This window comes from Mustela nivalis, assembly GCF_964662115.1.
Source record: "Mustela nivalis genome assembly, chromosome: 18".
In the NCBI taxonomy this organism is placed as follows: domain Eukaryota; kingdom Metazoa; phylum Chordata; class Mammalia; order Carnivora; family Mustelidae; genus Mustela; species Mustela nivalis.
In genome coordinates, this window is record NC_139037.1 from 18,031,985 (window position 1) to 18,057,999 (window position 26,015).

At 51.1% G+C, this 26,015-nt stretch overlaps 2 protein-coding genes across 11 annotated transcripts in view; both read right to left on the reverse strand.

The window, feature by feature from the left end:
* The window catches only part of PLEKHG4 (pleckstrin homology and RhoGEF domain containing G4), a 33,959-nt gene extending 33,936 nt beyond the window's left edge, over window positions 1-23 (reverse strand). For all 4 annotated transcript variants that reach the window (XR_014305832.1, XR_014305833.1, XM_082711885.1 and 1 more), the window contains exon 1: window positions 1-23. The gene's annotated coding sequence lies outside the window, so the exon portion shown is untranslated.
* Window positions 1-26,014, reverse strand: SLC9A5 (solute carrier family 9 member A5). Of its 7 annotated transcripts, none has more exons than XM_082711895.1 (16): window positions 24,380-26,014; window positions 20,923-21,225; window positions 18,040-18,203; window positions 17,771-17,849; window positions 17,312-17,489; window positions 16,525-16,745; window positions 16,102-16,304; window positions 15,793-15,882; window positions 15,630-15,700; window positions 14,790-14,919; window positions 14,229-14,317; window positions 13,941-14,067; window positions 9,486-9,656; window positions 8,914-8,983; window positions 8,138-8,272; window positions 1-59 (listed from the first exon to the last, which is right to left on the reverse strand). In XM_082711895.1, exons 1-16 carry the CDS (start codon window positions 24,570-24,572, stop codon window positions 52-54), a joined length of 2,232 nt encoding a protein of 743 aa, XP_082568021.1. In that variant the 5' UTR covers window positions 24,573-26,014; the 3' UTR covers window positions 1-51. The 7 variants fall into 7 exon arrangements, with proteins under 7 accessions (XP_082568021.1, XP_082568019.1, XP_082568020.1 ...); XM_082711893.1 differs by lacking the exon at window positions 1-59 and adding an exon at window positions 4,112-5,573 and having other exon boundaries at window positions 8,914-8,980; window positions 24,380-25,882; XM_082711894.1 differs by lacking the exon at window positions 1-59 and adding an exon at window positions 4,112-5,573 and having other exon boundaries at window positions 17,312-17,354; window positions 24,380-25,881.
* Window position 26,015: the final 1 nt, after the last annotated feature.

The following is a 26,015-nucleotide window of genomic DNA, read 5'->3' on the forward strand; positions in this document are numbered from 1 at the left end:
CTGCTGCGTGAGCTCCAGCGACTCAGTACTCAGTTCCCTTTAAGCCTCACCTTACTCACCTGTTTTAAAAAAAAAAAAAGGAAAGAAAAGAAAGTAAGTCATTCCTTTTATTTTCCTGGGGTTGTCAATAGGAGTAGGGAAGACCCCATGTGTCCCATGTGTTAGATGTTCTGTCGCTGCCAGCATTGGGGCTGTGTTCGTGCCCCCCCCCCATCATTTCACCATCAGTCAGGGGATCCTGAACTGGTGAAAGTTACCTGGAGAGTTGACCTGTGAGATCCCTCCCAGCTCTGAGGTGTGAGGTGCCTTTAGGGCATGTGTGCCTGGCTTGACACTCCCCCAAATTTGTGGGAAGACTGTAAGAAGATAGGCTATGTAGCCAGAGGAAGGCACGATGCCCCACAACATGCTCAGGCCCTTGGTTCCTGGGAGGGGAGGGGGCAGTGGGTATTATGGCTTCCTTGGCTTTAAAGCAGGCACCTTCTCAGAAGCCTGGAGGTTCCCAGAGGAGCAGACCTGAGCCTCCGAGCAGGCACAGTGGTAACAACAGCAACCGGCTCCCCCCCCCCCATCCCAGCTGCCACATCAGTACCCCAAGTCCAGACTCTCAGGCCAGCTACCTAGGAGCCTTCTTCTCGAGCTGATCTGTCAGAGGAGCCTTGGAATTGTCCTGCTCCATCCCCAACGCCCAGCCAGGACCTGGTCCCACTCTCCTCTAGCTTTTGTGAGCATCAGGACCAACCTTGGATCCCTCCCCAGTTGTCCCAGGGCCGCCCCATTGAGTCATTGCCTCCTGCTCCCTCCCTCTCCTTCTGCTGCCCACTGTCTGCCCACCCCCAGCCACCAGCCAGACCTCCTAGGAGTGCTAAGATCTGGGGGGACCTATGGCAGGCACACATACCTCCCCCCCAATACCAGAGGCAAGTAAGAGGCCTCAAGCCACAGGCCATAGCTGGCCCCAGCACAGCCAGGCACGGGTGGGCAGACAGATTCAGGATCAGGGTCAGGCCTTGGTTTATTCCCTCCACATAGAATGTGCATTGTAGCTTCATGGAACAGAGGGTACTGTCCACTTCTGTACTTCCAGCACTTAACATAGGGCCTGGCATAGAATAAATGTTTAGGGGTCCCTGAGAGTGGTCACATTACACCTGCCCTCCTGAGGCTCCCCATCCTTAAGCCAGCTGTGAACTAGAGTCACAGTCACAGAGGGAAGACAGAAAAGGCAGAGAACTGCACAGCCCTAGGATGGCAAAGATACAGATAGAAATGGGGACACACAGAGGTCTGGTGGGGGAATACTGGGAACTGAGCCTGGAACCAACCCAGGCCGCTGACCACAGCAGGCTCTGCAGGGCTGAGCTTGCAGGACTGAACAGTGACTCATGGGGCCCTTCTCTGTGGCTCTGCTGGCAGCAAAATCCACTCATAGCAGCCTTTTCCACTGAGATCATAAAATGGGGATCAGATCATAAAATCTCTCCCTCCCCTGCCCCGTCCCTAGCCTTCCCTCAGCCTCCCATTCCTTGCCAACACGAATCAATCAAAAATACGATGGGGGCTGTGGGCCTAGTGATAAAAGACCCAAAGTCATTGCCCTTACTCTACCCCAAACTTTGCACATGCTCTTCAGTACTGCCTCAGACAGCAAGTGTGATAATACCCCAGACCTTCCAGATTGCTCTCACTTTTGGCCTAAATAAACTCCAAACTCCATACTGGCCTGGAAAACTCATCTGATCACAAATTTTGTTGCAAACTGTCCTCTACCTGGAAAGCTCATCTCCCCTAGTCAAACTCCTTCCTCCTTCAAAGCCTGGATGCAACTTAGGTCACCCCAAAGGCCCTGTCTACCATCTTGCCCAACCCAGGACTTGCTCACTCTCCTATTACACACATGCCTGCCTCTCCCCCAGCTGTACTCACCTGCTTTCTCCCCCTCCATCTCTGGCTAACCCTGTCTTCCCAGCTAGTCTACCATCCTTAGTTACCCAGCACCAAGCCCAGGAGTCCCTCTGTACCCCCTCCTCCTACACGTTTAGTTGCCTGATTATGTGGTTTTGATATCTACCACCTTTCTAATCTACAAATTCTCGAAGGATGTCGTTTCTGTGATCTCCCTTATGAGGAGCTGCTTAAGATTACAGATCTCTGCATCCCCATTACTTTGCTGAGTCAGAACCTTGGGGCAGGCCCAGGAATCTACATGGCTTTTTTTTAAAGGTTTATTTTTAGAGAGAAAAGGAGCAAGGAGGGGGAGGGGCAGAGGCCGAGAGAGAATCTCAGGCAGGCGTCCCACTGACTGCAGAGCCCCGATATGGGGTTCAATCTTAGAACCCCAAGATCACGACCTGAGCCGAAACCAAGAGTCAGATGTTTAACTCACCGAGCCACCCACCCAGGTTCCCCAGGAACCTGCATGTTTGACACCTCTTGGGGATTGCGACCCTAAAATCTAAGAATGGTTGCCTGCCCTCTCCAGCCTCTTCATGTCCTTAGGCTGCTTGAGCAGAACAAGCCTCCCGTCTCCAGCCTTCCTTTCTACCAGTCCATCCTCCACCGGGGGTTTCTTTCGTTCCATCTGGCACCAACTGCATTTGAGCTCCCTGAAGCATATCACTGCCCACACCACTCCCCAGATCACAGTTCTCCCCGGCCAGCTCTCTGCCCCCTCCACAACTCAGCAGTGTTTCCCAAACCAACCCCCACAACCCCAGCCTTTGTGTCCCCGGCTGGTCTCTTCACAGAACATCAGCCACTGCTCCTAGCATCTTGCCACATGTGCTCTGGGCATCCTTTGTTTATGCGGTTCTTTCTACCTGGAAGGCACCCACCCACCCAACTTTGCCTGTATTGTCTGAACCCTTACATACACACACTTTCACATCCACTACTTCCTCACAAAGCCTTCCCAGATCTCCTCAGAACCCCACAGCACTTTCCTCGATCCTCGCCTTGCGTCTAAAACCTGTAATGGCGAACATTAGTGATCCCTTACTGTAGGCCATGCTGTTTACTAGATTCTTATCATTTTTTCACTTCGTCCTGACAGCAAACTTCTAAAATAAGTATACTTGCTTTTCCGTCTTGGAGATGAAGACATTGAGACTCACAGAGAGTATGTAACTTGCCTGAGCTGCCATATCTGGTAAGTGACAGCTGGACTGTTAATTCTAAGGTCCTATCACTGCCAACTCTAAACAATGTGAGGGCAAAGCCCAGTTCTTCCCGTTTTCCCATTTGTAGCCCAGAGAAGGGAAGTGCTTGTTGACTACCTGTGTAACCTTCGCAGTGTCGAGAGTCCTTCAGATCTATAGAGACAGAAAGTAGATTAGTGATTCCCTAGAGCCGGGCAGGCAGGGGATGACGAATGACTGCCGATAGGCACAAGGTTTCCTGGGGATAATGAAAATGTTCTAAACTTAGATTGTGATGAGGGTTGTACAACTTTGTGAATATATTAAAAAAAACCTCTGAACTACATACATTTTAAACCGGTGAGTTTTGTAGTATATGTGTTGTATCTTAATAAAGATGGATGTTTTCTTAAGTGCTTCAGACACAGTGGGAATTGAATCCGGGGCTGTTGTTATCTAAGGGTTTTGGTCCCTAGATGTTTCTGGACCCCACACTACCCAATTTAGAGTGTAAACTCCCATGGTAACCAGCTCCCTTGAGATTGCCTCCCACCTGCCATGTGCAGAGGACTTCTGTTTATTTGTCCTATACCTGCCTCCAGATTTTCAAGGAAGGCTTATCTGGTGCCGGGATGTGCTGGCTGCATCTCTAGGTACCTTGGGACCTATCTCCTGGAGTCTCTTTTCCCACTGGCCTCCCCCATTTTAGAGTGGGCTCCCAGTTCTGTGACTGTATGCCCAAACAGCGATCCCTGAACTGCCACTGCAGGTCCCGTGCTCAGGCGACCATATTGGAAGATATAAGGGAGGAGGGAAAGAGGTCCAGAGGGCCCAGCAGTCCTTCCCAGGATCCCCCTCTATTTTCTCTCCTGGGAGACCAGGGCAGACAGTCATAAGTTTGTATTTCCCTCATCAGATACCCCAGTTGCCCCTGCAGCCCTAGGACCCCCAGACACATGGACACAGGACACCCATTCATCCGAGAGATGTTTAATGTGTCTTAGGTTCAAGATACAAGACACAGGACAGGTGCTAACCTCAGGAAATTTTCCTGCCACCCAGTCAGCCCGCTTACCACTGCAGCCAGGTATCCCAGCCCCAGAGCAGTGAGACGGTGGCCCTGGAATACCTGGCTCCTTTCCTATTTGGGGAATGTCAAGGTGGTCACGGCCCAGAGGCCACTATCTCCCTTCCTCAGAAAATCCAGACCCAGGAATCTGAAAGATCCAGACTTGGATACAGAGCAGCAGATCTTCAGAGTGACCCCTGCCAAGAAATAGCCCGGATCTGAAGCCTGGCCCAGCCCTGTGGCCTTGATCCTGGAAAAGGAAGAACTACGGCCCCAGTAACTGGCAGCAAAGGGAAGGAAATAAAGCAAAAATTGGACACAGGTTCCCACTGTCCCCCCGCCCCCCACAACTGGCTATAGGTAGCGGACCCAACTGGGCAGCAAAGCCTAAAGTTGAGGCCTGCTCCACCTCCTACCCCATCTCTCTTGAGGACCAGTCCCTCGAATAGCCTCAGTGCCAGGGCACTGTCCTTGAGCTGATGCTGGGGAGTGGGTGGAGGGCAGGAAAGGCCAGCATCAGCTATGGAATGATGCCCTCACTTTGGGGGCAGGAACAGCTGCCTAGAGTGACCCTAGGGGGACCCACTGAGGAAAGGGCATCAGCTTCCCAAGTGGCTGGGCCTACGACCTAGAAGTTCTAGACGGGATCTTGAGCTAGGGTAAGGGCCTTATTGAAAGGGAAGGTGGCAGGGATTAGGAGCAGGGAAGGTGGTGAAAGGGCCCCTGTGAGGACCAGTCCAGGATACCCCTCTGACCTGCCCCAAGGAAGTCCAGTTGCTAGTTCAGGCTCCTCTGGCCCCTTGTCAGGCTAAGTGGGCTCCTCTGTCCATTGCCCAGGGAAGACTTCCCTTGGGGTGGGGGGTCCAGCCTCCTGTTCCTCCTTGAGCCCGTGGGCTACAGCCGGCCACCTTTGTTGAACTGGATGCACCAGTGGGAGTTGGCTGTGCGTGGGCTAAGATGGGTGCGGTCCTCGTGTCCCATGAGGGGCTGCAGCTCCTGCTGCTGGGGGATGTCAGCGCTGCTCTCACTGCGAGAGCGGCCAGCTTTGGCCAGGCTTGGTGGAAAGGCGAAGCTAGGGCGTGGATCGTAAGGCAGGTCGAAAGGGGGCTGGGGCTCTTCAGCGGCCAGTGGGCAAGGAGGCAGGCGGGACATAGTTGGGGCCTGGGTACAGGGCGGGGACGCCAGGCTCTCCAGGGACGAGATGCTCTGGTTCCAGCCCGCCTGCATGTCCACGGGCACAATCTTGGTGGTTTCCGAGGACACGTAGACTGCCAGATCTCCCTGCCCACTCTTCCAGGGTAGCTCCTTCTCTGCACAGGTTGGGGAGGGGGGGATGATGCGTGGGCTTGGGCACACCTCAAGGCTCCCTGAGGACAGAGAGTACATAATGCACTCATCAGTAACACAGTGGAATCCTTCTCAAGTATCACCACATTTTCATAAATATATTCATTCCACAGTTGCCCTAATACATCCATATGTATGATTCGTGGATGAGGCCAAGCTCTCTATTTTATCCCCAGCACCTAGCACAGGGCTGGGCACCCAGTAGTTGCTCAGCAAATACTGACTGAACAAAAGAAGATAATTCAATCAAGAGAAAGCAGGCACCAGGCAGGGATAAAAGCCCATCTATGATCAAGTCCTCACCAGCTTGCAGCACTGGCCTCAGAAACCACGTCCTGCCAGGCCCTGTCCCAGAGGAGACAGCAGCGAGGGTAAGGGAGATCGTGGGGCTCCACGCCAAAGGCTTTGGTGTTGGACGCCCGGCCTGGGCCTCCACCACAGCTGTTTGGTGGGACAGAGCCCAGAGCATGAGCTCATGCAAACCCCATAGCAGGCTGGATACTGTGCCACAGAGGGGACCTGGGCCAAGAGGCCCCGCACTGCTAGCAGCCGGCATAGAAGGCCAGGCCACTGCATGACAGGAAGTCCGAGGTTCTGGAAAAGAAGCCCCCTGGCCACATCCCGCCCCCTGCTCTCCCAAGTCAGTACAATACCTTGCATATAATAGGCGCTGGGTCTACCCGCTCATTGAAAAGTCCTGCGCAGTCGAGTACATTATGAAATGCACTGATGCTGTGATTGGAAGTAAAACTCCCTCTCTTGAAAGACCCAGAATATTAAAATTTTAACCACCACCACCACCAATGAAAACAACAACAAAATTCACTCTTCAACTTTGGAGGAGGCTTCATTGGTCTGAGAACTATTAAGTGAAAGGGACAAAAATGAGCATATATCTCTTCTTTCCTGTATGAGCTGCACCTCAAAGTAATGAAGTCACTGAGGAGAAGTTTTTGGTAGAAGTGGTGCTGGTAATGGAGAGTCCTGGATGCAGTGCTGGGACTGGCAATGACCGTCAACGGCCCTGAAGACAGCTGGACAGCTGGGGGCGAACTTCACTACGGAGGGGTCGGGCTACCACCTGAACCCAGTGATCAGCAGTAACCTCCCAAAAGAGAGACCCCACCGGGGATGTGTTTCCGGATGTGATGCAATACAAAGTACACCATCACTGCCTCTGAAGGGTTCTTAGCAAAACATCTGAACCGAAGTCTGATCGGGATGTAATGACTGGTTTAAAGGAAATATAAGGCCCAGTGAAACATATGAAAATGATGCCTAGGGGATTCAGTCAGCAAAATCCAGACAAGGGAAGACTGTGGGACAAATAACCAGATTATTTCAATAAATACATGGGAAGGAAAGAAAGGAAAGGGGTAGGAACCTATATATCAGGGTTTCTCAAATTTGACACCACTGACAAGATGGAACAGATACTTTGTTGTAGGGCTGTCCTGTGCATCAGGACATTCAGCAGTGTCCCTAGCCTCTACTTGCTACACGCAAGTGCACCTCTCCAGTTGTGGCGACCAAAATGTCTCTGGATATTGCCAAATGTCCCCTGCAGGCAGAGTCATTCCACTACCACTCCCTTGAGACCACTTGCTGTAGGTTACAGAGACTTAGCAACCAAATGTCATATGTGGGCCTTGTATGGGTTTTTATTTGAACAAATCTACTGTAAAAAAAAAAATTACAACAATCAGGGAGATTTGAACACACGATAAAGACTTTAGATATGATAACGGTATTGTGGTTAGTATTTTTAAAGAAGACTATGTATCTTTTAAAGATACATGCTCGAGTGTTTATTGAGGAGATAATATATTATCTGAGATTTGCTTCAAAAGAACCCAGAGAAGAGGGGGGCATAAGTGAGGGAATAGATGAAATAAGATTGGTTAGAGTCAGTAATTGCTGAAGCTGGGTAATGGGTAAATGGAATTTTACTTTATTATTCTGTCTATTGTATATTCTGCAATTTTTCCATAATAAAAAATTTTTTAAATGACCTCTGCAGAGCCAACTACAGTGATATTATGAGGAAGTTAGGTCTCCACATATGGAAACACGTATACATTGTTTTTTATCCACAACAATGCCATTTTGATGAATTCAGACTCCTCCCCCAGGCCAGGCTGCCACCCTCACCGGGGCTCTACCTGAGGGCAGGTATACTGAGCCTGGGTCACAACAGAGCCTAGTGTTAGGTTTGCTTGTCACCTCATATGCCTCGCCAGACTGTAAAGGGAGGCTGGGAAGTGGTGACAAAGCTGTAGGCTTTGGAGTCAGATGGATCAGGTTCGAATTCTGGTTCTGCTGTGGGATGCTGGGCAAGTCCCAAGTCCCTCTGGCCCTATGAGCTCAGTTCCCCCACCTTGGTTGTGGTTGTTGTGAAGACTGAGTCAGATCAGGCATGTCAGATGTCTGATTATAAAGGAGATGCTCAGTAAATGTTGACTGGGGAATAAATGAGTAGGAAAAGGGAGTTGTCTGGAGGAAAGGCCATGAGCAAAAAGGGAAGAAGGCAGCTGCACAGCTCCGGCCTGCCTGAGAAGGAGCGAGGCTGGGACGAAAGCATTACCTGAGACCTTGCCCTCTTGGAGAACCTCACTGGTGGCCCGAGCCACAAAGATGATCCCCTCGTCGTCCTCCTTCTCTGTCTCTGAACTGTCACTCTCCTCCTCCTCCTCAGACTCCACAGTTAAGATCACAGCAGCTGGATGGGGACAAGAAGCAAGTGGGGATGGCCAGCCTGGCAGCTGCCTCTTGGTGCCCCATAATCCCAAGCCAGCTCCCTGTCCACCCAGGCAAGAGCCCACAGCTGACACAGCCCCCTACCTTCTCCTCTGGCTACTTCAGTTCTGGCCTAGGGGTTGGAGCTGGAGAGGAAGGGAGGTGGGGTGCTTCCTCAGAGGAAGCCAGTGGGGAGGTTTTACTTTCCACCTCCTCCATCCTGTCCTCTCAGCCCCAGAGCCCATCATCAACTGAAAATACGAGCATCTGGAAAGGTGAAAGGCCCATCAGTGCTCAGCTCATCCAAACTCTTGGTTTTGCAGACAAGACACTGGGCCTCAGGGGCTGCACACCCTTCAAGCTCCCCCCTTCTCCATGACACCTTCTCTAAGTCCTCAGGGCCTGTAGTTAGTAGCCATTAGACGCCTCCTGCCATAAACGGAGATCTGCCTAGAATATGTCCAGCTTTGAAAATCAGGGAAGCCCATCAGGTCCCTGAAGGGAGGAGCCTCAAAAGTCTATGGCTCTGAATGCAGCACAGAGGAGATCCTCCAGGTTTTGGCTGATGGACATCTGCCCTCCCAGATCTCTCCTCCCTCAGCCCCACCCCCACTCCCTGCTTGCCTGTGTCCTGAAAGCCCAGGTCTCGCAGAGGTTTCCCATTTGTGGCCTCAGTGTTAGCCAAGCCATCCTTCTGAGGACCAAGGAAAAAAAAACCCTAAGCCTCTGACCCCAGCTCAAAACCCCAGCCCTGTTGTCAGAATCTATGTCAGTCCCACTGGTTCCATCTGCCCTTGGCCCCCCAGGCAAGTGTCTGGAGTCTAAGTAACCTCTGCTCTGGCAAGGGCTCTGGATGCCTCAGCCTGGGCTGAATTAGGGACTCACGGAGGTCCCCCTGCCCCTGCCCCCCAGGAACCTGCCTTTCTCTTGCTGGCTTCATTTCTGGTAAAAGGTCCTGCTGCATCCCAGCAGGTAACCACCCACATGACAAGAGGTGGATCTCCCTCAGAAGGCCTCACCTTACCCTTCTGTGACTCCAGGAAGACGCAAAAGGGAACACAAACTATTGTACCCACCAAGGCCTTGAGGATTATCCACCTAGGGGGCCCCCTGGGCTGGATTCCAATACTTGGGAGCTGGAAACTCCGCACCATCAGCATCCAGCCCCAAACAGAAGTCCCAGAGAAAGCACGTGCCTTCTTGCGACCAGTCTTGCGAGGTCGTGGCTTGCTCTTGTTGAAGCAGATGTTGTGCTTGGTGGACTTAAAGGACTCTAGCCGCCGCTTCATGTTCTGCTGGAAGATCTCCTTGTCCTGCCGTTCCTGAGCATCCTCTGAGATGAAGTGGCGGCTGCAGCTGGCTTTGTACTGGCAATGACAGCCCCACCCTGCCATGAGGCTGGGAGCCTTGGCCTCCCACAGGAACCCAGGCCACAGCACCATATGCACCATAGGCTCTGCTAGCCCAGTTTTTCCAGAACCAACCATGGATTAAAAAAAAAAAAAAAATAAGGGCACCTGGGTGGCTCAGTGAGTTAAACCTCTGCCTTTAGCTCAGGTCATGATCTCAGGGTCCTGGGATCGAGTCCCGCATCGGGTTCTCTGTTTGGCAGGGAGCCTGCTTCCTCCTCTCTCTCTCTCTGCCTGCCTCTCTGTCTACTTGTGATCTCTGTCTGTCAAATAAATAAAATCTTAAAAAAAAAAAAAAGAAGAAGAAGAAGAAGAAGAAATAGGAACCCAGACAGACTGTATTCTCAATTCACTGGGGGAAAAAACTTCTTTTTATCACAAACCTATTCCCTCCAAATCTGGCATCCCTATCCTGTACTGCCCTTCCCAATCCTCTCTGACTTGAAGTAACAAGAGGCAGGGGACCCTGTATCTTATCCCTCAGGGCTACTACTATTTCCTTCTTTGCACTTCCATTTAGGAGCCTGGTCCCTGTGCCTGGCCCACACCACCCGCAAGGTACACAGGATTCTCCCTCCACAAGGAACTCTCTAGCCAGCCATTTCTGCAAAAACTTTGGACTTCCAGAACTATCTCTCCTGACAACCTGGACCCTCTCGGTCCAATAGCCACCTGCAACCAATTCAGCACCATGCCCATCATCTGTTCCTTCCCACTCTTCCTCACAAAGACCAAGCCCACTAATTACCTACCTAGACCGCCAGATAGAAGTACTGCCATTTGGTCTGAATCATCTCATCTGGGCTCACCTCCCCAGTACCATCCTTTCCTATACCTTGTATTTTCTGCTGCCCTGAGCCGGTTCTAAGAGCTTTCTTCAAGTCTCCCATCAGCCCTCCTTGACCTAATCACCCAGAGGGACCCCTCTCTCCCTCTCTCTGGGTGGTGCAGGAATCAGCTCTACCCCAGGGCTCCCCCGAACCCTGGCCTCTCCCTTGCTCAGCCCATTCCTCCCTGCCTCCATCAGCCCCTGGCTCCCTGCTATTCCCTCTGCCCCAGAACCTTCACTGAAGGAGTGGTCACCATGACCACCCCCTGCTTTTAAGCATGCTCCTGCCCGTGCTCCCCTGAAGAAAGCTTTCCACTGAAGGCACTGCTTCCCTTTTGCTGCCAAACTTTCATACTTTGATCCTGACACTTTCCCTCATATGCATTACTTTCTTAAAAGCCAGAAATACAGGGATGCCTGGGTGGCTCAGTTGGTTGGACGACCGCCTTCGGCTCAGGTCATGATCCTGGAGTCCCGGGATCAAGTCCCGCATCCGGCTCCCAGCTCCACAGGGAGTCTGCTTCTCTCTCTGACCTTCTCCTTGCTCATGCTCTCTCTCACAGTCTCTCTCTCAAATAAATAAATAAAATCTTTAAAGAAAAAAAAAAGCCAGAAATGCAACTCCAGGGTCCACGAGTCCATGGTGCTACGTGCTCCCTGGTCACCAGTGCCAAGGCTTGGCCTCTGGTTAGGCGCTGGCCTGACCTCTGTGGAGCATCCAGCTGTCCTGCCCCACACCTCCGAGACACACCATCTGCTACTGCTCCTCCCCCCTCCTTTTCTCCCATGTGGAGTCCTCACTGTGTTGTCCTTGGCCCTCCTCTCTCCCTTCCAAATGTTCTCTGGAGTGAACTAGCCCTTCCCCCAGCTTCAGCTAGCCAGCCTCCTGACTGAGACCAGGACGCCATCAGACCATATGCATTTGAATCACCTGGACAATTGACTAAGCCCCCCAGATTCTTAGCCTGTTCCATACTACAAATTCAGAATCTCCAGGAGGTAAAGTCAGGAATACTATTCTAGCAAACTTGTATTCTAGCAAACTCGTATTCTAACAAACTCCCACAAGGGATTCTGATCTCACCAGGTGAGAAAACCTCTGATGATAAAGACTACTTATAAATCTTAAGTTCTAGCCCTCATCTCTCTCTCAAACTATCATCTCATACTTGTAACTGCATACTAAACACTCCTGTCTCTTTCTGATGACAGTTCTGTCTCTTTCTCTGATGACATTTCTGTGGAGAACATGAAGAATCATAGATTGTGTTATGGTATACCTAAGTGGATTCAGAACTAGTTGAGTAACCATACCCAACAATACTTGGTCCATGTCAGTCTGGAGGAAAGTCTTTAGCAGCAGTCCACAGGGCTCTGTCCTCAACTCTATCCTGTTCAACATTTTATGTTGATTTAGATGAACACAAAGTTAGCAGGCTTAGCAAATTTTCACATCATGTGAATCTGAACAGATATTTGGTGCCAGATATGGGATCCAAACGATAGAATGATGGGCTAAATCACGTAAGATGACATTTAACAGGGATAAGCACAATCTTACTCCAGTTTTTTAAATTGACTATACAGGAACTGCACCCATTGACCAATCTTATGCACACACATCCATAGACAACCAATTGTTACATACATCCTGATGTGATACAGGAAGAAATACACAGCACACCTACTAAATGATCCTGAATCTGACCAGGCCTCTAGATCTAGCTACCAGAAAATACAGGGGATGGAGGAACGTGTTAAACACCGCCCCTGGAATACAATCAGCAAAATCCATAAAATGGGAAATTCCCCAAAACGAAGTATCTAGTTTCTCAATAAATAAGCAAGTGGGTGAAAAGGAGAAGGAACGATATATTAGAGATTTCTTCTTTAATAAAGAGACATATTTACCAAATGCAAAGTGTGGACTTTATTTGGATTCTGATTAAAACCATCTGGAAAAAAGATGTTTATGAACACTGATTGGATATTTCATGTAAGAAGGAATTATTATTTGCTGTAAGTGATAATAGTACTATGATTTTCTATATATAAAATATATGTATATATACATGTAATACGTATAGAGTTCCTGCCACATAAAGATACGTATTGAAATATTTAGAGGTAATATGTCTGGAATTTGCTTTAAAATAATAAAGTGTGGATGGGGTGAGGTGGGGGTACAGAATGTTACAAGATTAACCATGCATTGATAATTAGAGGAGCTGAGTGATGGATATATGAGTTATTTTATTGTCTAGTTTTGTGAATGAGTAAAATTTGTCTTAAGAAAAAATGAAACAAAATGAAACAAAAAACCCACAGGTAGGATAAGACAGCATTTAACAGCCATTAACTGAGGAAGACATGGCGGGGTGGGGGGGTGCCCGATTTTAAGGACAATATGAAGCCTCAGAATGGTAAAACAAAGCTGGGTAGATTCTGAGCAGCGGGAAGAGAACGGCAAATTCTAGAACTAGAAAGGTAAGAGAGCCCCTATGCCACGCCCTGGCCAACCACAGCTAGAGAAGCATTCTGGGTCTTGTTTCTTATGACCAGAGAAGACACACCAAGGAGAGGAAATGCTGGCTTGAGGGCAAGAAATCCTATGTGAAAGGGAACTTCTCTTGAAACCTTTGAAGGCTTATTCTGCAGAGCTGCAGAGGGTCAAATTAGGGCCAGTTAATGCCACGGAGTTAGGGGAAGCCACTTCTGCCTCAATGATAGGAACAACCTTGACTGTTAAAACTGCCAGGAATGGTAACAGCTGCTTTCCAGGTTTAGAAAAAGTTCAATATAATGGCTTGCTGCCCCCTTGTGGGGTTGCAGCAGATTCCCTCCTGGATAGGCTGGGCCTTCTAGCCCCAAAGCTTCCTGACCTGCTTTGGACTGACATTACCTAAGAGATGTCTGCCTTCCCCCATGCTGAGCTGGTCCCATAGGCTTCCTCAGCACTCCTGCTTCTGTCTGCAACCCCATCAAGCCCTCTGTAGTCTGTCCCTTCCTATACCCTTCAAGACAACCACCCAATCCTATGTGTTCCTCTCCCTTACTACCACCCAGCTTTGATCTAGTGTTTCACTCCAGCCTCCCAATTGGCTCTCCCTGTCTCTCACCCCACCCCTCCAATTTGGTCTGTGCTCTGCTACCGGAAGAAGACATCTTTAAACAGTGCTTGTATTAGGCCAACCCTTTCTCAAAAAAGAAAGAAAGAAAGAAAGAAAGAAAAGGGGAAAAAAGGCTAAAAGTTATTACAAGATGAAGCCCATGCTCTTCAACTGGGCATTTATAGCTCTCCACTAACTGGCACCAACTGCCTCCTGCACCTGTAGTCATGGCCTCCCCAGACCACCCTCCCCCCACAACCCCCCAGCTCTCCCTTGGAAGTCTCACACCCTGCCTGCTCTCACCCTGCGGCGTGGCTTGTAGAGGCCTCCACAGAGCAGGTGGTGCATCGCAGCATCCTCCCGGTCCCGGCCGCTGCGCACTGTGTCAATCACCTGCAGATCCAGACATGCTCCACTGCCGCTCTCCCTCCTGCAGGAGGCAGGGAACACGTGTGCTAGGGAGGGGCCGGGAGGCACAGGCCAGGGGAGGGCAAAAGGCAAAGATGCCCATACATCTTCCCTGAAAGGGTTGCAGAGAGAGGGCCCAGTAGAGAGGAGCTTGAGGAATCGGAAGGGGGCTAAAGGACTTACAGCAGGTTGGTGACAGAGGTTTCTGCCACAGAATTGCGGCTGGGCATAGAGGGCAGAGTGAGCCCTGTGGAGGACAAGACATGGCCTCCCTGCAGGGGCCAAGACAGAGGTCAGACGGCAGTCAGATGAAGGGTGGCCAGACAGTCAAAGGGTAATAAAAAGAACAATAGTTAACACTTATTCTGCGCTTTGATCTTCTAGGTACTGTGCTATGCACTTTAAATATTGAATCCACAATACTCCATTACATAGGTATTCTTATTCCTGCTTTCTTACAATTGAGGAAACAATAAGGGACTTACCCAAGATCACAAGCCTGTAAGCGATAAGAATTGAACTGCATCTGCTGACTCTAGAGTCCAGCTCTTTCTCAGCTTTCTCTACTGCCTGCCAGACTCTGAATTCAGCATCAGGTCAGGCTGGTTCCTGCAGCTGCCACTTCATCAGACCATGGAGTCAGCTGGGAATTCCCAACTGCCTGCTCAGGTCCTGCCTGTTTGTCACCCCTTCCTGTCTCGATCTACTGGTTACCTGCCAACCCACCACTGGCTGCTGGCCCACCTGGTCCACGAAGCTGATGGCATCCCGGATGTTGAGTCTATAGTACACATCCCAGATCTGGTCCCGGATGCGGTAGGCTGACCGCCGCATCAGCAGCTGACTCAGGTACTTCTTGTCAAACTGCTCCCACCTACGGAGGATGTCAGGCCCAGCCCTGAGTGCCATCCCCAAAGCCCAGCTGGCTGGCCCTTCCTCAAATGGGGCAGGGGCACTGCCAGCACTGGCCTGGCTCTCTTGGTGTGGGCCTCAGCCATGGAGTATCTCATAGCTATTCCTGGCCCTTATGGAACTTAAAGCATTATGGGAAAGACTGACATTAAATTGAAGTTATTGCGAATAACTAAAATTGCAACCAAAACAAGAACTACAAGGGATAGAGTATGATAGGGATTTGTCCTAGTCAGGGAGGCCAGGAAAGTCCTCCTTAGAGATTTGATGCCTATGGTGAGATCTGAAGGCTGAACAGAGGTTAAGTAGGTTGAGAAGGAAGCAGGGAATGTTCTGATATATAGAATATGGGCAAAGGTCCCAGTGGCAGGGTGGGGGATGCACCTGAGGTTCTAAACCAGATCTGTGTAATGAGCAAGCAGAGAGTCGAAGGCAGAGCAGAGCACGATGAGGCTGGAGTCTGGCAGGTGCCAGACAACACAGGGCCAAGCAGGCTTCCCTGGGAAAACCTGTCTTATCCTGAGAGTACTGGGATGCCACTGAAGAGCTCCTGGCAGAAGTCAGCCAGCCCAAGTCTGGCTGTATCCCTTCTCAGAAGTGTGGCACATCCCCAGTGCTGCCCTGGCTGGTGGGGCTGGTGTTGCTGAAGGAGCCTTGGGGGAGCTCCCTCACCTGTCCCTCCAGTAGTGATAGCCATGGTGCCCCACAACGTCCTCCACTGCAGCCAGAATGTGGTCAAAAGTCTAGAAGGGGGTGGGTAGGGGGACTGGATCAGGACTCTGCTCAAAACAGAAGGAAGAGAGGTATGGGTGGAGGGATGGGGTTTGGTACCCACGTGCTCATGCAGCTCCTGGTTCAGGGTAGGTTTGTGATGCTCACTCCTCTTCACCTTCAGCCACTTGACCAGTGGCTTGATGGTTAAGCCCTATGGACAGGCAGCAGGTGAGCCCTGCCCTATCCAGTTCCCTGCTGCCTTTCTCTCCCCATAATTACACCTCAGCTCTGGACCTCCACCTCACTGCACTCAAGGTCTGGTAAGTCAAATCCCTATTCCCCAAAGAGAGGAGCCCCGGTCCCAAAGGCTCCATGCCTCCCCCAGGGCCTGCCGGACCCTCTCCCTACCCAGCCTCATGGGCTCTCCCACCTGCACAATGACTGTGAAGAAGACCACCACAATAGTGGTGGCCACAAAGTAGTCCTTGGCAGGGACCTTGGTCCTGTCCAGTAGGATGACGAGAGCGAAGGCCACAGCCCCCCGCAGGCCCCCATAGGACATCACCACCTGGTCAATCTTGTCCAGAGGGACCAGCCGGAACTGATTCAGCACCCACGTCTGCAGGACTACGCCTACAGCAGGAGGGAGGCCAGTGGGAGCAGGGTATTGGGAGTGGAGGACCCAGGAGTGGATGGCACCAAGTATCTGGGCTAGGGTCTCACCGGGGTTGGGAGGGTGAGCAACGGGGCTTGGGGGGGTGCTTAGGAACTGACAAGGATATGGACTCAAACTGGGGGATGCACTGGGGCAGGGCAGGAAGGAGAGTGGGAAACCAGAGGGTACTGGCAATACCGAGGGCTCGGAAGAACAGGATGAAGAAGAGGGTGCCCAGCACCAGCCCAGAATCCCAGGCCCACTTGGAAGAGTCCACAGCTGAGATGCCAAGCAGCATGAAGATGACAGTCTCAGCGCAGCTGGCTAGAGTCTTCATTGTGTATTTGACAGCCGTGCGTGACTTATGGGAGATGTTGGCCTCCACGTACTTCTTACAGCCCAGGCCACACATAGTCACCCTGGGAGAGGAATGGACAGACAAGGCAAGTAAGGAGGGGCTGCAACCTCTGGGGTTGGAGCGTGCCGCAGGAGGGGTATTGCCCATCACAGGATGTCAGGCCATCAGAGCTGAGCCCAGAGACATAGAGATTATCTCAGGATAGCTAGTGGTGGCTGGTCTTGGGATAAGGCTCCAAATCTGCAGGTTCCCACTCAGTGCCTCCTGGAGGGGAAGCTGGGAGAAACATGCTCTGACTAGCATCCTCTCTGAGGCACCTTTTACAGTGCTGCAGCCATTACAGCTGGTGGCACCAGGCCTTGAGGTCCACTTCTAGCTCAGCCTATACCCCAGAGAGTGCTTCAGGCAGAAGAAAGTTGGGTTCTGAGGTGCCCAGGGCAGTGCTACAGGCAGGTCCTGAAACCTTACCTGAGGTCTGTCATCTCCCCAGGGGAGTTTGAGGCTCCCACTACCACAACGGCTCAGGGAACCTACTGCCTCCTCAGGGTCCTGCTTCTGCCCACGTAAGGGGCAACCATCTCCAATGCCCCCTCCCAGCTGCCTACATGCAAGGCCCCCAGGACTCACGCAAGAATAGCAGAAAGCGAGGCCATTTCAGCAGTGAGGTAGGCTGCATAGGCGAGGAGGAAGACCAGCAGCGGCTCGATGATGCGGACCCGCTTGGTGAAGCGTGTGGTCAGGGCCAGGAGGAAGGCAAAGACTAAGCCCACAGCTGCCCCGCCCAGACTGACCACAAACAGGGAGGCTGGGGGAGGAGTGGGTTGTCAGCATGACCCCTGGCCCGGACCCCACCCGGGCAGACAAGACTGCTGCCTGGCAGGGAGCGGAGGACAATGCCCACTGTACTCCCCGGGGGTCAGGATCCCAAAGCCAGGATCCCGGGAGAGCCACTCCTTCTCAGGTTTGGGGGACCCCATTTCTCCATAGTGGAGGGAATGGAATGAGGCAACCCAACAGCCTCTGCTGTCCTGACGCAGCTGGGGGGACAGGGACTCAGCAACCCAGCCAAGAGGGGAAAATACTGACCGACTCCTTTCAGGTAGTCAGCAGCCTGCACGTTGGCAGAGCCCATCTCCACAAAGGAGTTGCAGACCTTGTACAGCACCTGAGTGAGAAGAGGAGAGTCAGGAGCAAGGAGAGGGAAGCCCCAACTGGGACTGCCAGGAGAAGGTGAAAACTGAGGCCATGTTTCTTCCCCAGGAGACCCAGGGAAGGGTCTGAGCATGCTCAGACACCCAACCAGTCAGAGCATGGCAGCGGGGGTCAGGGAATGGCAGCCAACTGAGCACTCTCACCACGGTGACGGCATCATTGAGCAGGGACTCGCCAAAGACGATGATAAAGAGAGTGTCGTTGACGTGCACCTCCTCAAAGACAGCCAGCACAGCCACGGGGTCCACTGCTGAGATGAGGCTCCCGAATAGCAGAAAGTCCAACAAGCTGGCCTGCACTCGAGGGGCTTTTGAGGGATAGATGGGGGACAGCAGCTGGTGAGGTATCCAGTCTCCCACAGCATTCCCTGTGACAAGCCCTAGCTTCCCACCCCACTGTGGAAACAAGGATGCCCAGAGAGGACTTGGGATGGTGAAGAGTGTCAGCCCGCAGGTCAGGAGACTTGAGCCTAAGGCCTGGCTTTGCCACTTACCAGCTCTGTGATGTTGGCGCTGTCACTGTCACATGACTTCTCTTAAGCCATGCCTCCTCATCTGCCTACCTCACGAGATTGCTGCAAAATCAACCCAGGAGATGGCTAAGAAAGCTCTAAGTAACCTGAAAAGTTAAGGGGGCGCTGAGAATAAAAATTTCAACTACAGTAGTAAGAACCACTAGCTGGTGGAAACTGGCTGCTGACTGGCTTTATTAGAGACAAGAACAAGAGAGTGCTTTCTCCCACATCTGTGGTTCTCAGCCTAAGGGATGTGACACAATTCTCAGCAGGAGGGGGAGGGACTGTCCATCTATGAGAGCTCAGTATGCTAGGAAAACACCCACCGTGGGGAGAACTTGAATATGACATAGAGTCTCTGTGAGCCTCAGTTTCTTCATGTATATACTGAGAATAGTAACAGTATCTACCTCAAAAGCTTCTTTATTTAGCCAGAGCCTCAAGCATAGTAAGCACCTAATAGATATTACTTATTGTTATTCTTATCTAATGTCCTCCCTTCCCTTCCTACCCCGAAGAGTTCACTCACCCATTCGGAAAACCAGGTTGGAGTCCTCAAGTAGAAATGGCAAACCTCCCCTTGTGCCTTGGAAGAAGTCTGAATTATCAAAATTCAGAATTGAATGGATTTGGGTATAGGAAATGAGGAGGAAAGGAGTAGGAAGGCAGCCCGAGGGCAAAGAGCCCCAGTAAAACAGACCTCTCCTACTAACCTTGGACCTATTATCAAATGAACCTAAGGACTTCTATTTCCTCATCTATTAAGTGGGACAATTTACATGCTAAAAGGGTTGCTGTAAAGAGTCCGTGGGATAAGAGAGAACACTCAATGTAATGTACTGCATTCTGTGGATGTATAATGTGGATTTAATAATAATAATAATAATAATAATAATAATAGGGGAACCTGGGTGGCTCAGTTGGTTGTGTGACTGCCTTCAGCTCGGGTCGTGATCCCAGAGTCCGGGGATCGAGTCCCGCATCGGACTCCCTGCTCGTTGGAGAGTCTGCTTTTCCCTCTGACTTTCTCCCCTCTCATGCTCTCTCTGTCTCTCTCTCAAATAAATAAATAAAATCTTTAAAAATAATAATAATAATAGTAATAATAATAATAACAACAACAACAACAATAGGGGTGCCTGGCTGGCTCAGTCATAAGAGCATGTGACTCTTGACCTCAAGGTTACCAGTTCAAGCCCCATGTTAGGTGTAGAGATTACTTAAAAAAAAAAAAAATTTAGGGGTCCCTAGGTGGCAGTTGGTTGGGTGCCCGACTTGGTTTTGGCTCAGGTCCTGATCTCAGCATCTTGAGATCCAGGGCCACCTCGGGCTTAGCGCTCAGCAAGTGTCCTTGATTCTCTTCTCCCTCTGCCCCTCCCTACTATGCGCACGTACTCTCTCAAATAAATGAATAAATCTTAAAAAAAAAAAAAGAAAAGTAAAGTAAAGGGGTGCCTGGCTGGCTCACTGAATGAAGCATGTGACTCTTGATCTTAGCGTTGTAGGTTCAAGCCCCATGTTGGGTGTAGAGATTTCTTAAAAATAAAATCTTTTTTAAAAAGTTAAAAAAAGGGCGCCTGGGTGGCTCAGTGGGTTAAGCCGCTGCCTTCGGCTCAGGTCATGAAGTCCCGCATCGGGCTCTCTGCTCAGCAGGGAGCCTGCTTCCCTCTCTCTCTCTCTCTGCCTGCCTCTCCATCTACTTGTGATTTCTCTCTGTCAAATAAATAAAATCTTTAAAAAAAAAAAAAAAAAAGAAAAGATTGTCCAGGAGGAAGAAGCAGATATGATAGTAAAAGAGTAACTGAATAAAGTGTTAAAAAAAAAAAAAAAAAGTTAAAAAAAGGGCGCCTGGGTGGCTCAGTGGTTAAGCCGCTGCCTTCGGCTCAGGTCATGATCTCAGGGTCCTGGGATCGAGTCCCGCATCAGGCTCTCTGCTCAGCAGGGAGCCTGCTTCCCTCTCTCTCTCTCTCTGCCTGCCTCTCCGTCTACTTGTGATTTCTCTCTGTCAAATAAATAAATAAAATCTTTAAAAAAAAATTTTTTTTAAATTAAAAAAAAAAAGTTAAAAAAAAAATCTTAATTTTAAGAAAAAATAATAATAACAGAAAACCACCCTGACGTGACTTGGGCAGAGCCAGGATGGTTGGCCCTCATGGAACAGTGAATCGTATCTCAGGGGAGCAAGGCTGGCAAATGGCAGTGTGGTGACAGAGGGCAGGAGGCAGCAGAGTAGTAATGCAGGCTTCCCAGCCTCGGCAGCCCACACACAGCTGGGAGCCAGGCCTCTGCTCAGCTGTCATGCTGCAGGAGCCCAGACTCAACTGGCAGAGACCTAAATGAAGGCTGAAAGCCCATCTGGAGTGTTGCCTTGCACTCCAGGTGGGAGCGACCTAAGATGGAGCTCTCAGGGCATGGCTCTTGCCAATATGGGATCTCCAGAGCTGGAGAAGGGAGTTGGGTGACGAATCTAGTAAAGTCTCCCTCTGCCAGTCCAGGTCCTAGGGTCACTTACCCACAAGTCCAGCCTGCTGCAGGCCCCAGAGGGCAGCACCTGTTGTGAAGGCATTCCATAGTGTGCCCACCACGGCGTAGGTGAGGATGGCACCCAAATTGTCAAAGAACAGCCTGCTAGGCATGAAATAGCCCGAGTCCAGCACAATAGGAGGCAGCAGGAAGAGGAAGAATGTGCCTGGCTCCAGCTGGTACTCAGCTTTCTTGGCCACAGCCAAGACAATGCCTCCAAGCACCAGTCCCAGCAAAATCAGCAGGCAGCTCTCAGGAACCAGCGATGTCACCTTCCGAGACAAGTGAAACACTACAATGCAAGAAGAGGGCAGGATCTATCAGCTTATGGGACGGGAAGACACACACACACACAGGTCTTTAACCTCCCAGTCTCAAAGGGTTATCCAAGGTCAGGAAACCTGACCCTGGGACCAAAGAGGAGAAAAGAAAGGCAAGACTGCTCACATCTCCAGCTTGCATGGCTACAAGCCCTCTGCTGCAGCTAAGGTTGTCTGTCTCTTGGTGCTTCTGTCATGGTAACATAGGCCTTTGCTTGCTCTTTCCATTTCTGGAAATGTCCCCTCCTCTCTACTCTCATCCTCAGGGGACCTCACCTTTCTCTCTGAGCTCCCTTATTCATGGCTATTATTTGAGCCTCAGCAAATGTTAGTTGGTATATTTTTATGCATAACATAGCTATAAAAATCAGGGCCTCTACAGTCAGGCTGTCTGCGTTTGAAAACTAGCTCCTCTATTTCCTAGTTCCATGGGCTCTGAGCACTTAACTTCACCTCTCTTTCAGTTTTCTCATGAGCAAAATGGGAATAAAAACAGTCATCATCTCATAGAGTTGCTGGGAGGTTTAAATAAAACAATCTATTTGATAGCACTTAACCCAGTGCTTTATCATAAACACTCAGTAAACATTACCTAATATATTATGTCCTGCTTCCTAACTAGACCATAACACATATTATACATCCTAACCCAATGTGCTTCTCATTATATAGGCTCAACTAATGACACAATAGCTTTAAATTAAATTAAAACAATAGTTTTAAAAACACTGGGTTTTTAGCAAGAAGATCTCCAGTTCTTCTGGCTCCATCACTTTCTAATGTGTGATCTCAAACTATTTAATTTACCTGAACTTCAATTTCCTCTCCTGTAATATAGGAAAAATACCTTTCACCCAGGGTGAGGATAAAATGATATAGTGTGAATGTGTCCAGCAGGATATCAGATATATAGTAGGTGCTCAACAAATGTTGATTGAAAATGACTCTAGGGAAGGGGTGCCTAGCTGGCTCAGTCAGTGAAGCATGCCACTCTTGATCTCAGGGTTGTGACTTTGAGTTGTATATAGAGATTACGTAAAAATAAAAAATCTTGGGGCGCCTGGGTGGCTCAGTGGGTTAAGCCTCTGCCTTCAGCACAGGTCATGATTCCAGGGTCCTGGGATCAAGCCCCACATCGGGCTCTCTGCTCGGCAGGGAGCCTGCTTCCCCCTCTCTCTCTGCCTGCCTCTCTGCCTACTTGTGATCTCTGTCTGTCAAATAAATAAATAAAATCTTAAAAAAAAATATTAAAAAAATTAAAAATCTTTTTTAAAAAATGGCTCTGTGGGAAAATAATGACAGGACCTGTCCCCAGGAAAAGAAGAGAAGTATGAAATGGGTGTCTAGCATTATTGCCACTCCTATCTTTCCCCACTAAAATAAACTCTTTTGGCTTTCCCCTGGGCCCTGAGATCCAAAGTAAACACCTATGCCCATACCTGTAGTGGCAGATAATGGAAGTGGCCTCCACATTAGCATATGTCAGACCCAATGCTAAGACAGTGTGCCCTTTGGAAGCTGTACCCAAAGGGCTTAGAGCAATTCCAGGCACATAATGGGAACTACATAAATTTCTGTTGAATAAAAGGGAAAAAAACTTCCTAGCAGTGAAGCTGAGGGAAGGTATCCTGATTGTCCTACTGATCTCTCCCATCCTCTGTGAGGATTTGTCTGTGTGTGTGTGGGGGGGGGTGCTAATGAAGAGGCTCTCTTCTACCTCCAGAGGAGGTGACTTCCAACCTAGCCAAAACACTAGAATTTATGGGGGAAACTACATTTGTTGCTATATAAGCCCCATATAAGACAGTAACTTTCCCGCAACTCATAGACTCCTCAGCAAACCCAATTCTCAGCTCCCAAATCTAGGCTCCTCCCACTTGCTCCCATTGCTGCCAGGCTCTAAGGTAAATTCAGTCATAGATCTGCCCACACACATCCCTACCTTCAGTTCCCCTCTCCTCTCCTTCAGGGACTCCATTCCATTCTCACTTCCAGGGCATGCATCAGCCCCAACACTGCAATCCAAAAACCCATCACCAAATCCTGTTCTCAGGCAGAGCTAGGTTCCCTGAAGGCATTCAGGCCCCATTTTCCGTTATTAATGGGCTGCCAGAACAGAGTGGAAAGTAGTTCTGTTCCTGCCCAGCCTCCCCTCATCCCCAGCAGAGTCCCTGGGGGAGTAGAGGGGCAAATTCTAAGCTGTGTGATTCCTACAGGAAGACTGTATTGGTGAGATTGGAGTACAGGCTGTGCCAGCATAGCTGGGGAGTGAGTAGCAACGCTCAGCTATAATTAGTCACCCCCACAGCAGAGCCTGAACAACAGGGAGAAGGAGGAGGGTCTCTGGTGGGAGGAGGGACCAGTGGCTGCTCAGAAGTGGGGAGGAAGGGGCAAAGACAAGGAAAAGCAGCTCTATTCAAGGTAAGGAATGTGAAGAACAACCTTCAATGTTGTGCAGACTGAAGAAGGTCGGATGTATGAAAGCACCTAGTGTAGGCAGCAGAGAGTAAGGCCCTAATAAATGGAAGGTTTTCTTTTTTCTTTTTTTTTTTTTTTACCCTGAAATGGGAAGAATGTAGACCTGAATTATTGGGGGGGGGGGGGGATCCTGTTAAGCACACCTAAAGAAGGGTGCATCTATAGGAGAGCAGAGGGGAGCTAGAGGAAAAGTGGCAGTCTAGTATCCCAAGAGAGTGGACACTTGTACGTGGTCTCCTGGGAAGACTGCTTCTGCAGATCCAGAATGCCTGGATTTGCTGGAGGACACTATCTCCACAATATCCCCACACATCTTTGTTGCTGACAGAGGTTTCTAGGAGCCTGGAGATTGGTGGAGAAGAGGCCAGACCAAAGGGCTTACGCGGAGGAGGGGGGCTGAGAGAGCAAAGGAGTGTAGGGATGAGGCTGGAGAGAGCTGGGGCAGCCCTCAGAGAAGGCCAATCCTCAGACCTCCACCGCCCGGAGGGGAGGAGGAAGAGAGGGCGCAGGAACTCTGAGAGCCCGGATTTGTGGAATCGGAACCTGAGTCCTGGCACTGTGCAAGAAGCCGACCCAGATCTGGGGACTGGGGGTTGAGGGCGGGTCCGCTGCCGGCCGCTGGCCTGGCGCTCACACACACGCACTCACCGATTTTGGCCAGGCTGGCCACCAGGATCCACAGGGCTACCAGGTAGGGCGCCTCCACCTCGTGCCACTGCCAGCGGAAGAGCGCCAGCCCTGGGGGAGGCTCGCCGGACGACCCTGGCTCCTGGGTGGGCGCTTCGGTGGTGGCCGCCCCCGCCAGGGGCAGCCCGAGCAGCGGGAGTGAGGCGAGCAGCATCCTGCTGCCTGCCTAGCAGCCCTCCCAGCACCGCACGGCCGCCGGCCCCGCGTCGCCGCCGCGCCTACCGGCCGCCCCCGCGTCACAAGCACGTGGGGCTCGCTCCCCCCAATCCCAGCTCCGAAACCCCCAAGCCGGGTCCGGACTCCGAGACCGTGCCCCGGGCGTCCGGACTCTGGACCCCTGCTCCTCCCGCTCTAGACCAGTCTGAGCTCTGGAAACCCCCCAGTCCAGCTCTCCAAGTCCCGAAACCTATTCCTTCGAGTCCAATCCCCCAAACCTTCCCCAAAGCTCCTCTGACCCGGTTTCAGAGCTGTGAGGTGCCCCAGCCCTCCGGAGGCGCGGCCGCTTCCCACCCGCCGAAGGAGGTAGCGGGTCGCGGAAGGGGAGGGGGTCTGCGGAGGGCGGGGTGCGGGCCGGAGGGGCTCATCTCCCTCACAGCTAGTGCAGACCCGCGGCGAGGAGCCCGCAGCTGGTACTGAAGGCGCGGGCCCCGCCGCTGCGGCGTGCAGACGGCAGGGGGCAGTGCGCCGCCGCCCTCCAGAGCCTAGGACCCCCTTCGGGCCCCCGCCCAGACCAGCGCTGCGCACGCGCACTGGGCGCTCCCAGAAAGACGTGATGGACAACGCTGTCCTTCCTCAAGTCCCCAGAAACCCCAAGACCCACACGGGGCCCAGCTCATTCGAGGCTGATAAGGAAGCTGTTCTTCCAAATCGAGGAGCATCCAGCTTCCCTTTCGGTCAAAGTACAAGGAAGTCTCACCTTTTCCATGAACAGAAGGGAACCTATCTTCCTTCCTTAAACTATGAGAAAACGCAGCCTATCGATTTCCTTCAAACTAAAAGGGATCCACTCACCTTTTCCCCCAAACCTGAGAGGCATTTGGCCTATCTCACCCCAAACTGAGGAGGACCGTCTCCATTTTTCATTCAAGCTGTGGGGCATCCATCCCACATCTTACCCTAAACTGAGACAAACGTTCTACCTCCTCACTCAATTTTTCCAGAGCCGAGGGGCACCCCCCCGTCCCTTTTCTTACCCAAACTAAAGGGAAATGACCCCACGTCTTCCTTAAAACTGAGTGGAACCTATTTTCACTTCTTGCTTCAGACTGAAAGGGACCCATCTCCCTGCTTTCCCCAAATGACGGAATCCTATCCACTTCATCCTCAAACTGAAGGAATCGGGACCATCTCGTCCCTAAACTCAGGGAGACCTGGCCGGCCGTTAGCTGAAAAATTTCCGCCCCACCCGCCCGAATAACCCCTCAACAAGAAGGTAGCCTCACCCCCAAGAACCCCAAAGAAAACCTCTCGGCACTGGGCAGGTTCTTAAAGGCGGGGCTCGAGCTCGGGTTTTCCCGCCGGCAGAGCCCGTGAACTAACGCGAACACGAGAGCGCCCTCTGAGTGGCTCGCGGCAAGCCCCGCCCCGGCAGTGGTTG